This window comes from Talaromyces rugulosus, chromosome I, assembly GCF_013368755.1.
Source record: "Talaromyces rugulosus chromosome I, complete sequence".
NCBI lineage: Eukaryota > Fungi > Ascomycota > Eurotiomycetes > Eurotiales > Trichocomaceae > Talaromyces > Talaromyces rugulosus.
Window position 1 is genome coordinate 5,912,929 of NC_049561.1, and position 13,259 is coordinate 5,926,187.

At 45.8% G+C, this 13,259-nt stretch overlaps 3 protein-coding genes across 3 annotated transcripts; 1 reads left to right on the top strand and 2 right to left on the bottom strand.

Moving 5' to 3' along the window:
• Positions 1-260: 260 nt before the first annotated feature.
• On the top strand, positions 261-8,866 carry TRUGW13939_02026 (uncharacterized protein; the record flags this gene model as incomplete). Its single annotated transcript, XM_035485222.1, has 26 exons — positions 261-834; positions 899-1,560; positions 1,620-1,686; positions 1,740-1,902; positions 1,960-2,352; positions 2,400-2,552; positions 2,608-2,704; positions 2,752-3,228; positions 3,285-3,527; positions 3,580-4,809; positions 4,870-5,395; positions 5,456-5,930; positions 5,984-6,287; positions 6,345-6,442; positions 6,497-6,589; positions 6,641-6,802; positions 6,856-6,952; positions 7,011-7,205; positions 7,270-7,561; positions 7,624-7,821; positions 7,885-8,009; positions 8,063-8,145; positions 8,217-8,339; positions 8,402-8,489; positions 8,547-8,631; positions 8,715-8,866. The coding sequence occupies 26 exons, from the start codon at positions 261-263 to the stop codon at positions 8,864-8,866; spliced, it is 7,155 nt and encodes a 2,384-aa protein (XP_035341115.1).
• A 386-nt stretch (positions 8,867-9,252) lies between these two features.
• Positions 9,253-10,420, bottom strand: TRUGW13939_02027 (uncharacterized protein; the record flags this gene model as incomplete). The annotated part of the gene is made up of 4 exons (XM_035485223.1): positions 9,253-9,651; positions 9,716-9,846; positions 9,902-10,007; positions 10,070-10,420. 4 exons carry the CDS (start codon positions 10,418-10,420, stop codon positions 9,253-9,255), a joined length of 987 nt encoding a protein of 328 aa, XP_035341116.1.
• Positions 10,421-10,634: 214 nt separating this feature from the next.
• TRUGW13939_02028 (uncharacterized protein) lies at positions 10,635-12,920 on the bottom strand (the record flags this gene model as incomplete). The annotated part of the gene is made up of 2 exons (XM_035485224.1): positions 10,635-11,360; positions 11,415-12,920. 2 exons carry the CDS (start codon positions 12,918-12,920, stop codon positions 10,635-10,637), a joined length of 2,232 nt encoding a protein of 743 aa, XP_035341117.1.
• Positions 12,921-13,259: the final 339 nt, after the last annotated feature.

Sequence of the window (13,259 nt, forward strand, 5' to 3'; positions counted from 1 at the left end):
TTAGTAAAGCGACAAAAAAGCCGATGCCGGTTATCGATAATCGCTATACAGAAAATTACAATTAGTGGATCTTCGACAAATGAAAACATGGTGCGCTAACCGCACTTTGCTTAGTCAATACAAAGCAAGGCACGCACTAGTAATGTTTTTGGCGGGACGAATTAGCGCGTCGTCCTTTCCATATGGTGGGTGCAAACACCATCTCGTCCTCAGCTTCTCGACTTTGGACAGTCCTCCATGGAATCGAGTAACAGTAAACTATGGCCGGGACTGCACAGAGAAGGTCCCGGAATGCGGATTTGAACGGAAGTCTTCTCAAAACCGCTGAGCCAGCTTCGTCCATTCTAGACGCGCACCATCTTTCTTCAGAAGCACATGGCACTATCTCGCAGTTGCGAAAAGAGCTCATCGAGAGAGCCCCTGGAACTGCGTTTCCGCGGTCGGGCGAAAGCATAAAGAACACACTCTCTTTGATTTGCGTGGCATTGAGAGTTGCGTCTGATGATGTGCCTCCAACTGGAGATATCCCCCCTGGTAGCGACACTGAACAGCATCTGTCAAACTGCTTGGATATTGTCCAACTGCTGGTTGAAAACGCCCCTCGTGCTTTGCTAGACGAGCTTGAACCAGAGCTCCTGGGGCTAGATGCACCGTTTCCATTCTATGCGTGGCTGACAACCCTCCTGGTCGAGCTGAGCGCCAAAGTACGACTCGACAATGTAGAAGGCAAAATCAGTGGCCTTCTTGCTTTGATGGCGCTCTCTCAGCATAACATGTCACGGTCATCCTCTTTGCGACATTCGCTTTCGACGATGCTCCGTGTCATAGTCACCGGTAGGCTGGAGCAATGTATAATATTCTCGATAAAACGTTCACTAAGATAGTCATATTATATTAGATATCCTGAAGTCTCTGGAAGAAACTGATTTATCAGAGTATGAGAAAGCGAGTATCATGCTACCTAGCATGACCGGATCGGTGAATGAGGAATTGATGTCAAAGTTGGGCCTTCCTCGACCTCTTTTCACAACCACGATTCTTCTCGGAGATCCTGGTCGAGCAACCCAAGTACTACTTCAATTAATCGACGCTCTGATCCCTAGAACGACCGTGGATCAGGGCAACTTCTCAATCGCAGGAATCATACAGGATTCTGCAACAGCGTTGAATCTGTTCCGTCGGGCTTGGAACTGCGCTTCTTCGTGGCTACGGCAATATGAAATGAACAGGAAGCAGGGAGTGGCCGCCGATTTAATTGCTCAGTTCCTTCAGTTTTCCCAGAAATTAACCAAAAGATTGCTGACAATACCAAGCATAGGATGCCTTGACGCTCAAGCTAGCAAAATGTTCAATGAAAGTCTTGCTGCGGTCATATCCTCTCAAATAAAACACCAGGGTGCAAGAATCGAACAAGTCTTGTCCAACTGCCTTGATAGTGTGAAGGAACTTGAAAACGTTTCTACAACCATAAGAATGGATGTTGAAGACATTCTTGTTCCCAAGCTGGCAGACTTTCGCACTGATAATGAATCCTTTTCCAAGACTTCGGTGTCCATCCAGGTTAGTTTCCTTTCTGTATCTTACTAAATATTTCCATTTTCTCATTTAATACGGTACAGAATGCAGTCAACGCAATCCTCAGTGCCCATGGGCTAGACGAGGAAATAGATACGAGTAAACTGCAAGGTGAGTACAACCCAAGTGTTATGTACTATTTACCACTAATTCTTTTATTCTAGTGAATGAGCCACAACCCCGAGCAGTCAAACGTATTCGGCTGTCAGCAACTGAGATGTCGTTTGAGGATAACACTACTTTGTTTCAGCAAATCATAATGAAAGTTTCCAAGCTTGTTGAGGGTAAAGATTCTATGGATTTTCATCTCACCATGAAATCTGCAAGGTGGGTTATTATGACCATTCAAAAAAAATCGTTGCAAGTCTAACCGTTAGCCAAAAGAGAAAATCATGCAAGCCTTTCTGAAGACCAGAAACGTGAATTCTTCGCATTAATTGCGAATATCCCCTGCGCTGGAGCAGGACATCAGCCTATAACCATCCGTCAAAACACCGGTTCCTTTTATTGCCAGACCTGCGATTCTGAACGAGTTCTTTCCGATGCCATTACGCCCTGGAATAGCACCGAGGCAGATGACCTGCGGGATCTCTACTTTGAACTGATACCAAAAGTATCACGAAACCCCTCTCTGCGCACAGTTTCCCTACTTGCGGTTAGGCGGTTCCTCTACCATGAGCCAGAGACTAAGCGCTTGTCACTTAGATCATCGGTTCTTGGGGAAATGTGTATTCACTCTCTGAAAGCCTCCTCTAGAGAACTACGAATCGCAGCTGGGTACGTATTACTATTGTATGTTAGCCTTGAAATTCTAACATGAAAAGGTACACCCTTCCGTGCTTTCTTTGCAAATCTGTTGATGCCGAGGTCCGGAGACAAAATTTCGTTATAATCCTTGAGTGTCTCAAGAGTGTTTCGGAACGGACGGACATACCTTCTCAGGAAACTTGTGTCTTGACACTATGTAGACTGGCAGAGTATGTGATCACTTTTTTAATCCCATATCAGTAGCTTGGAATCTCACGGTAGCAGAGTATGTGAAGATGAAGAGTTGAATATCATCCTTCTCCGTCTTCTTGAATATTTTGGGCACACAAATCCTTATATATGTGCAGTGTCTTACACAGAGGTAAGCCATTCAATTTCACTTTGAAGTACATGGTCTAAGGTTTGCAGCTTGTAAAAGTTGCTCAAAGGCTATCCACCACGGTGGCAGGTTTGCTTCGTCCGTTTTGGGGATCATTGTCAATCACGATTGTGAAGAATATTCGAAATCGCCCACATATGGCAGAGCAGCTATGTGATCTTCTAGGGATGTCCGTCGACAACTTTCTCCGACTCACCGAAACTCACACATTGCCATATCTAGTCTACACACGCCGACAAGAAGTTATTGCAAAAATAGCAGCCACTCATTCGTCCAAATCACCTTTTGAGCTTTGTATGGAGCGGAACAACTTGGCATCGATTATAGCATTTCTGTTGAGCCAGCCTGCGCAAGATCATGATGGTATGATATATTCACTTTTGGTGTCTGTTGATTCCAGGTTTCAAAGCACCTCGGCCACAATGCTACTTAAGACTGAACCAATTCCCATAACTCGCGAGCTTTTGAAAAACATGGGCGACTCTGGAGGCAACGAAGACTCAAAGGTAGCTATATTTACTGATATCTATATCTTTTGCTTTGGTTGCTGATTCCTTGCAAGTTCGATGATGCCCTTCGTCTTCTCGCCAGTTTAACTCCTCGAAAACGGGGCCCAAGCTCGGAATCATCTTTAGGAGTTGGGCCTTTTATTGAGGAACATCTCTTTGGTCTTATAACAGAGTTTGTGGATACTGTGAACGATTTGCATGCAAGATATCCCGTCATAGAAAAGAAGCGCAATATAATTGCCATCGGCGAGATGATAAAACTTGCTCCAAATCATGTTAATGCTGCAATCCCACAAGTATGTCTCGCCATTTAAATAATTGGAAAATAATGACTAATATGTGATGTAGATCTGTGCTTGTCTGAGATCCTCGCTTGAGGTCGAGGAGCTGCGCGACTATGCTTTTTCTGTCTGGTGTACTCTTATCACTCATCTTGAACCTGAAGAAGCTGAAATGCTACATGACCAGGTCGTCGCAATAATCCTTCAATACTGGCCGAATATGGAAGAAACTACCAGACAATCAGCGGTGGATATTGTAGAGCACTTGATTTGTGATCATACCGACCAGCTGCGAGAAATATTTCAAACATTACCATCGCTGCTATCAATCCCTGAGATGTCAGGCTATAAAAAACAAATTACCGACATGAGAAGCGACACGGATATAAGTGAACGCTTGGTGGCGTTTAGCGTTCGCTGCCAGAGCGAAAGTGCAATAGTTGTTGAACAAAGTCTCAAGGAGCTTGTTCCATTCTTACACGACAATGACGAACTTATGCATAAAACATTCCTCAATGACCAGTACAACAGTGGGCTTTCTCGACTAACAAGGTCGCTTCTTGACTGCTGCGTGAAATTCCAATCAGAATCCGATATGATCGCCATGTTGTCTGCACGGGCTCTTGGACTTATAGGTTGCTTGGATCCAAATCGGGTCGAGTTGACGAGAGAAAATAGCGACATCGTCGTTCTTTCGAACTTTGCTCGAACAGAAGAGACATTCAATTTCACCATGTTTTTCTTGCAAAATGTGTTGGTAGATGCATTCCTATCTGCATCCAACACACGAGCTCAGAGCTTCCTTGCCTATGGCATGCAAGCCCTCATGAGTGCAAGTCAAATAACTACGGAAATCACCGCGCCATCTAATGATATTGAGAAAGATGAGAGACATCAAAGATGGCTCAGTTTACCTGAGATTGTGAGAAACACTGTTACGCCGTTTCTAACATCGAGATATGCCATTACCCTTGGCGCAACAAAAAATGAATGCGGCTATCCACTATTCTCCCCCAACATGAGCTATGGCGAATGGCTTTGCAAATTTGTGATAGACCTGCTACACAAAGGCTATAGTCTAAATGTTCAGGTGATATTTTCAGTCTGTGCTAGAATCATTCGCGGGCAAGACATACGAATTCCTTCCTTCATTCTACCATTTGCGGTGCTGAACGTTGCAGCGGATGGCCCCGAAGGCCACAGACAGGAGGTGCGAGAGGAACTCATACGGGTATTATCCCATCCTTCACCGGAGAATAGCACTCGGATGCGGGAAAATATTCTGCTCTGTAGCGAGGTAAGTTTGAGCCAGTACGTGGGAGAATTTACCATCAGCTAACTTCACGTAACACGGTAGAGCGTTTTCAATGTCTTGGATTATCTGTCAAGATGGCTTCAGGGGAAAAAGAAGCAACATGCCATGCTCGCCAGCCATCCTTCGGCCAGTCGCCCACAAACAGAAATGATTCTCCAGCTTTCTTCCAATCAGATTAAGAATGTCGAACAGATTCTGTCTTCCATACCTCCAGAGGTTATATCAAGAAGGGCTGTTGAGTGCAAGTCCTTTTCCAGGGCGTTGTTCCATTGGGAGCAATATATTCGACAACGTAAAAGTACTATGGAGAAAAAAAAGAAGGCACAGCTCGAGCCTCTCTATCAACGACTTCAGTATATTTACACACAGATCGACGAGCCGGATGGTATTGAAGGCATTTCCTCCCATTTGCACGTATTTAACATAGACCAGCAAGTCCTCGAGCATCGAACAGGGGGTCGGTGGGCTGCTGCGCAGAGTTGGTACGAATTGCAATTAGACGAGGAACCTGACAATAGCGATGCACAGCTGAAGTTGCTCACCTGTCTAAAAGAATCGGGCCAACAAGGTATACAATCCTCTTTCTGATTACGGAAACATGTGTATGATGCTCACTGAATGATGGTAGATGCACTTCTGGACAAGTTCGAAACATTTAGAAGATCAGAAACATTCTCGCTAAGGTTTCTTCCATTTGCTGTTGAAGCTTCGCTCTTGACAGCAAAATGGGCCAAGCTCGACGAATATTTAAAACTCTGCCTCAAGGAGAACGCTGGCGATTTTACCATTGGCATAGCATCTGCATTAAATGCGCTTCGTAATGGTGACAAGTCTACATTTCATGACACGGTTAAAGGTTTAAGACTAAGCAGAGCAAAATCGATGACTTCCAATTCGACATTGTCTCTACAGTCATGTCATGATGAGTTGCTTCAGCTACACGCTCTCTCAGAGATTGAAGCAATCGTTGGCGCAGACGGGCAGACACCAAATGCTAAAGCAAAACTTATGGATGCCTTGGATCACCGGTTAGATCTCTTGGGTGTGTATATCCCCGAGAAGCAATACCTCTTAGGGTTAAGAAGGGCCGCAATGGCACTCTCGTGAGTTACATCCTATCCTATTCAACATCCAAAAAACATGCTAACGAAAGAAGAAATGCATTCTCGGAATTAGACTTAGCCACAGTTTGGCTCACAAGTGCTCGTCTCTTTCGAAAAAATGGGAATATAGGACCGGCCTATAATTCAGTGATGCACGCGGCTCAGCTGAAAGCAAAGTCTGCCACTATCGAACACTCACGTCTACTCTGGAAGGATGGGCATCACCGAAAAGCCATACAGACTTTGAAAGGAGCAATAGCTGCGAATGCCTTTGTTTCCCATGACTACGAACTTACAACCAGTGAATCAGTTCCAATGACTGGAGGCGCCGGAGCGCAAAATATCTTTGCGGCAAAGGTCAGTGATCTGACACCTAGGATGAATTAAAGAGTATCTTTATTGATATAAAAGTAGGCTCATCTATTACTTGCGAAATGGACCGATCGAGCTGGTCAGACCCATTCCGAAGTCATCATTCAAAGATATCGGGAGGCAATTAAATTACATACCAGGTAGGGTCTTCAAAGTTGCTTCCTTCCGGAAATGCCATAGCTAACATTTCATAGGTGGGAGAAAGCTCACTACTATCTTGGTAGGCACTACAACAAGATCATAGAGTCCGAAAGGGCCAAGCCCCCTGGAAAAGAGGCACAAATATAGTAAGTTGTCGCCAATACCTTTCTTTTGTGTCTCTTCTAACTCAGTTTCAGCCTGAGCGGAGAAGCTTCGAAACTTGCTATAGACAGCTATCTACGGTCTCTCCAGAATGGAAACAAATTCGTCTTCCAAACTTTGCCTAAAGTCCTTACTTTGTGGCTAGAACATGCGTCAAATATAGACCAGCCGTTTGACTCCAGGCGAGGTAGCAATAGGTAAGAGATTAACACTTGACGTCAAGAAGTTACTAATGTTAACACTTTCCAAGTGATTTCCAAAAACAGATCTTCGCTCAGCGCAAGAAGACGTTGGATGGCATGCATTCTCAACTGAAAAAATATCTAAATCAGATACCTGCTGAAGTGGTAAGAGATCTCGATGAGGACAGGAAACCCCTTTATTTTTGCTGACATCTTTCAAAAGCTCTTCACTGTCCTTGCCCAGGTCGTGGCTCGGATTTCACATTCTAATCACATGGTTTCAGACTTGCTGACCAGTGTGGTCGTCAAAACTCTCACACATTTTCCACGCCAAGGGCTCTGGTCCGTGTTGGCGTTAGTCAAATCATCATCAAAAGAACGTGCATCCAAAGGCATTACATGTCTTAACAAGATCATAGTATGTTGATATCCTATGCCATCAGAATGCCAGTTGTACACGACTAACGGCTAACTGTCAAAAGGAATCAAATAAGAAGTTGAGCAGGAGCGATGTATCGCCGTCTGAAATTAGGGCGATGATCACTCAAGGCCAGAAGTTTTCCGAGGAATTGCTAGAACTATGCTTTGCTCCGGTGGGAGACAAAGTATCGAGAATCAGCTTGGCGCGAGATCTAAGCTTCAACCACAAGGTGGCTCCGTGTCGGCTGGTTGTTCCGTTTCAGATTATGTTGACACCAATTCTACCTCCTTCTCACGAGAAGTCGTTCCTTGAGCATTTCCGTCCATTCCCAGGTGACGTTGTCAGCATAGAAAGTCGGTTTTTTTCCTTGTCCATGACACATTAGGTTCAGATTTATACTGATATATACACATAGGAGTCATGGACGAAGCACTGGTTTTAAGCTCGCTGCAGAAGCCACGCAAAATAAGCATCCAGGGGACCGACGGCAAGGTGTACAGCCTATTGTGCAAACCCAAGGACGATCTCAGGAAAGATCAGCGCCTGATGGAATTCAACAATATGATCAATGGGTTCCTGAAGAGAAACGTTGAAGCTATCAAGCGGCGCATGTGTAAGAGCTTATACCCCCCGAAGCATCCATAGCTTTTCAAGATGCATTCCTAACCTTTACAAGACATCAAAACCTATGCTGTGACACCGTTGAGCGAGGAATGTGGCATTATTGAATGGGTTGATAACTTGCGCACACTTCGAGAAATCGTAACCAAACTTTTGCGAGAAAGAGGAATTACACCTAATGTAAGAAGACCATCCCTGGACTATGACGGATCAAATTAACCTGGGTTGGCCAGTATAATGAGATTAGGCATTATTTGAACGAAGCCTGCTCGGAAGACGACAAGCTACCATTGTTCACGACCCATGTACTAGCGAAGTAAGTGTACTCCCATCACAAAGCCCATACGTGGCAGATTGCAATAAATAGACTCTGACCAAATAAACCAGATTCCCACCAGTTTTACATGAATGGTTTATTGAGATGTTCCCCGACCCGGACGCATGGATGGCAGCAAGGATGAGATACACTCGCACTAGTGCCGTGATGTCCATAGTCGGGCATGTTCTTGGGTAAGTTGATTGGTTCCACTATAGGCTACTGTTCCTTTTCCTAACAGAATGGAAATACATAGCCTCGGCGATCGCCATGGTGAAAATATACTCTTTGAGGAAAGCACCGGGGGGATATTACATGTGGACTTCAATTGTCTTTTTGACAAGGTAATATTCTTTTCAATATACGACTAGAGGGAACATATCAACTAAACCTACCTACAGGGATTGACATTCGATAAACCTGAGGTGGTCCCTTTCCGGTTGACTCACAACATGGTTGATGCTTTTGGAGCATATAGTTATAATGGTAAGGCTATGTTCCCAATACTTCTACCTGTCAAACGCATATACTGCTACTATACGAATGGACGAACTAATTATGATGCTTAGGCCCTTTTCGAAGGACTTGTGAAATCACACTCAGTCAACTACGACAGAACCAAGACGCGCTTATGACAATTCTCGAAACCTTCTTGTACGACCCAACAACGGATTTCATAGGAAAAAAGGTAAAAACTCAAATTTGCTCCGTATCCACATAATAATACAGTTTTCACTAATGCGCCGAAAAAAAACTTGCAGAGAAGAACCCACAAAGATGTCCCGCATACGCCAGAAGGGGTTTTAGATTGCATAAGAAACAAATTGAGGGGATTGCTGCCTCGCCAGCCAGTCCCGTTGTCTGTCGATGGCCAGGTTGATGAATTGATAATGCAAGCCACGGATAAAAAGAATCTGGCTAACATGTATATCGGCTGGTGCGCGTTTTTCTGATATGTAGCTATTCGATACCAATATATGTGAGGCTGTCTTCGCAATAGTAAGAGTTTTTGTCCATGGCCAAGTAGTCGGTATTGAAATCACAGTTTAAACTAGTTGGATCATGCCAAAAGAGTTTGATTGTCATGTTTCACTTGAGTAAATTGGCTTAAACCAAGGCACCACCCGGCATCATCGCAGACAGAATGAGGCAAAAATCATCTTCGCCTCGGGGGTAGTCTATGACCTCTGCTCCTGTTTGGGCTACGACTTTTGCCAGAAATACTGCCATCTCTCGAACTGTAGCTGCTGTAGCTCGGACTCCGACGTCGGCGATACCTCGGGCTTCTCCTGGAGTCTCTTCTCCTCGGCTCGGAACCGGAATCAGAGCGTGGAGAGTAGGATCTGTGTCTTGAGCGCCGACGGGATGGCGATCGCGACAAGGATTGTGGGCGGTACGTGTTATGTCTGTTGTTGTGCCCGCCGCCATTTGCTGGTCGCCTCGGTGATCGTCTTCTTGGTGGTGAGCCCCGAGAGAAACCAGTCGGGTGGTCATTGTACTGTCTGCCTTGTGTAAAACCTCCCTCATCCGGTGCAGCGCGTCTAGCAGGCGGAGGGCTCCTAGAAAATACACGTCGAGGCAGAACAATAGACACTTTCAAAACGGCCCCGTCGACTTGAGCTTCGTGCATATTGGATACCGCCGCCTCAGCGTCTGCGACATTTTGATACAAGATATATGCGGTGCCTCGGTTCGTCATAACTAGGAGAGGCAAAGTCAGTAACATTTCGCGTAGGAAGGGAGAGAAAAGCCTTACATGTTTTGTTCAGAGGAAGATCGACATTCTGTATCGTTCCGAATGAACCAAAAATGTCGTGCAAATGACCTTCAGTGACATTTTTGGTCAATTTTTCCACGACGATCTGTATAAACAGGATAGTGGTCAGTAACAAGTCAGGAACAGCACAGAGTATTTCCCACTCACTTTGGAGCTTCTCCTAGGACTTCTTGGGCTTGGGCTTCTCGTGTAGCTTCGGTCTCGCGGCCATCGGCCGCCAGCGCGTTTCGGGCTTCGTGGCGATTCTTGGTCTCGTGAAAATGATCGACTTCTTGTCCTTCCACGCGTTTCACTCGGACTGCGACTGTCGGGATATCTGGGAGAACGCGGCGACACGGATCGGCGCAGCGAGTCCCGAGGGGACATTGCAGGTAGGGGTGACCTATCTGGCATACTGCTGCTGCTATATAGAGCGATGGCAGTTATTAGGTCGAAGATGCTGAAAACGTGAATGTGATGGAGATTGCGAGCAGTGTTTGGTTTGGGAAAGTTGAGCATGCGACGGCAGACGCAAGCTAACTTATACGGTTAGCGGCAGACCCCGCCAAGTAGATCCAGACTTGGAACAGCAGCCTCAGCCCAGCCCTAAATATCACTATTTATTACATGTATTCATTGTCTTTCCTTTAGACTCTTGGTTATAAGAATTACACACGACATTCTACTATGCGAGCGATTTGAACGGTGGGGCTATCCAATGTGTTCAGATTCTCTAAAATGCAGATAATTTGCTCCATTCCTCGTATTCCATGATGAGCTCGCTCGTCAATTGGCTCTTGACTCGTTTAGAAGCAATATCAAAGTGACGCTGCATGATATCTTGCGGTTCATTCGTCGTGTCTTCATCATCTAGAGCGGCCTCACCAGCAGTCTCACAGAGACTGATGATTTCTGCACCAGAATACCCCTCTGTGTTTATGGCAAGTTCATCCACATCAACGTCCGGACCGATGACGGACTTTTTCATCCATATAGAGAATATTTCTTTGCGAGCCTCAAAATCGGGTGGTCCAACGTATACGATGTTGTCCAAGCGCCCAGGACGCATTAACGCAGGATCCAATACGTCTGGCTTGTTGGTCGCTGCCACAACAAGCACGTTTCTTAGCTCTTCGATACCATCCATCTCGTTCAAAAGGGTGGTTAGGACATTTACGCCTCCTTGGGAGCCGCTTCGTTTGGCGGCAATGGCATCAATCTCGTCGAAGAAGATTATGCTGGGCCTGGCAGCACGGGCCTTTGAGAATATCTCACGCAGGGCACGTTCTGATTCTCCGACATACTGGTTGAGTATCTCAGCACCTCTGACAGCGAGAAAATTGAGCCCAGCCTCCGTTGCCAATGCTTTGGCAACCAGCGTCTTTGAGCAACCCGGGGGTCCGTAGAGTAAGACTCCCTTTTTGCTTCTGACATTGAGTCTCTGCATCCTCTCGGGAAACTACGAAGAGGCGTTAGCTAGAAGTATATTATTTCGCGAACATGATCAACATACCTTCAAGGGTCGTTCCACCACTTTCTTTAGGTGCTGTTTGAGCTCCTTTTGCCCACCGATATCTGTCCATCTCACCTTTGGCGTCTCTAGGAAGACCTCTCTCATTGCAGTAGGCCTAATTTCCTGCATGGCCTGGAGAATATCGTCTTCTCGTAGATCGAACGGACTATTTTGCGCCGTGTCATCAGAGGCTGGTTCCGAACCCACCAATGCGCCATTATCAAGGATCCGATCTCGTGCTTTACGACAAGATGTTTGGAGGAGAGCAAAAAGGTCAGCACCGACATAGCCATGCGTCTTTTCCGCCATGAGATCTATGAGAGAATCATTCGGTTCGGGAGAGTCGCCTCGAATTGCGTACAAAATTTCTCTCCTAGCAGCTGCAGTTGGGACCGAGATCTCAGTCTCTACTGCTAATCGATGAGGTGTTCTCAGAGCATCGTCAACGTCGTTTGGGTGACGAGTTGCTGCCACCACAAGGACCTTGTCTTTGCCTAATGAATCAATGCATTCGCATAGGGCATGCGACAGCGAAGATGCTTCTCGAGCAGACGTTCGCTTTGGCGCGATGAATTCGATTTGGTCGACAATAATAGCGCTGGGCTGCGAGCTGGACGCCTCTTTGAAGATTTTGCGCAGTTGCGCTTCGCCATCCCCAGAACTTGTTTGCAACAATGATGACCGAACGGTGAATGTGTTTTTCCATCCAGCAGAGCCAATTCGCTGCAGTAGAGAAGTTTTACCCGTTCCCTTTGGACCATATATGAGGATTCCTCGGCTTAGCGTGTAGAAATCAGGCATAGAGGCAGAAAGGCCATGCGTGTTGAAGTCTACCAAAATTTGATTTATTTTGTTGATCTGACTCGATAAACCACCCAGACCAGAGTTTATAACTTCAAGGGTAGCAGCAATAGGATGTTCGACTGTTTCTGAACCGCCATCGCCGCCAATTTTGACGACAGAACGCTCTGTGAAACGAGATATAGTCTGGTCTGCAACACCCGGAGCCGATATCCTAGCGACCTTGAAGCTCCTACGTTGTCCCTTGAGCTCAACATCAAAACCGAGACCGATGGTGATAATTTCGCACTGAAGGAGCGGAAACTCGAGAGTCCATTCCCAATGTCTCAAGTCAGCGTCCGACAATGGCCCATATTTGAATAGCTTTTCGGGGGTAGTGCATTCTTCCACAAATACTGTCTCAGCCTCATTATGTGCGCTTTCCACCTTTGTGATGGTAAGCTTATCTCCCAGCTTGATCCCATACAATTCCTGTAACGTGCCCGACGCCTGGATCACGGTGTTCTTGATGGGCTCGACGGCGTTCCATGCAATTGCGGTCTTCTTCTCAGTGGCTCCCTCAACGTGAAGAGAGCAGAGGTTTCCCGGGGATAGTTTCAGATATGCGAGCGATGCTGTTGATAGGTAAATGCGAAACGATTCACGTAGGTCGCCGCGTACTTGTTTCGCCAGAGGCCGTACTGTGAAAATACGCGCCTCCGCCATCTTCTCGAGCTGCAGCTAGTCGAGATCGCCGTGTCGATGTTGGGGACATTTGGCAATAGATATTTTTTTTTCGCACGCAAAAAAAAAGATATAGTGGATAAGATTACAGAGCTAAATTGCAGCAAAAGCCAACTAGGCGGCGGGGAAAACGCGGCGGGGCGGTGCCTTGATTTAATATTATTGGACGGCATCACAAGACTGATTAATTGCATTTCATGAACTTTCAAGTATGAAAATACCAGTTTTATAATCAATACCCGTACATGTTGTTATTCTCACTTTGCGTTACAAAAAGCAAGGCTATCGACAAAGAAACACACAATAAAATAGAAAAAAGGA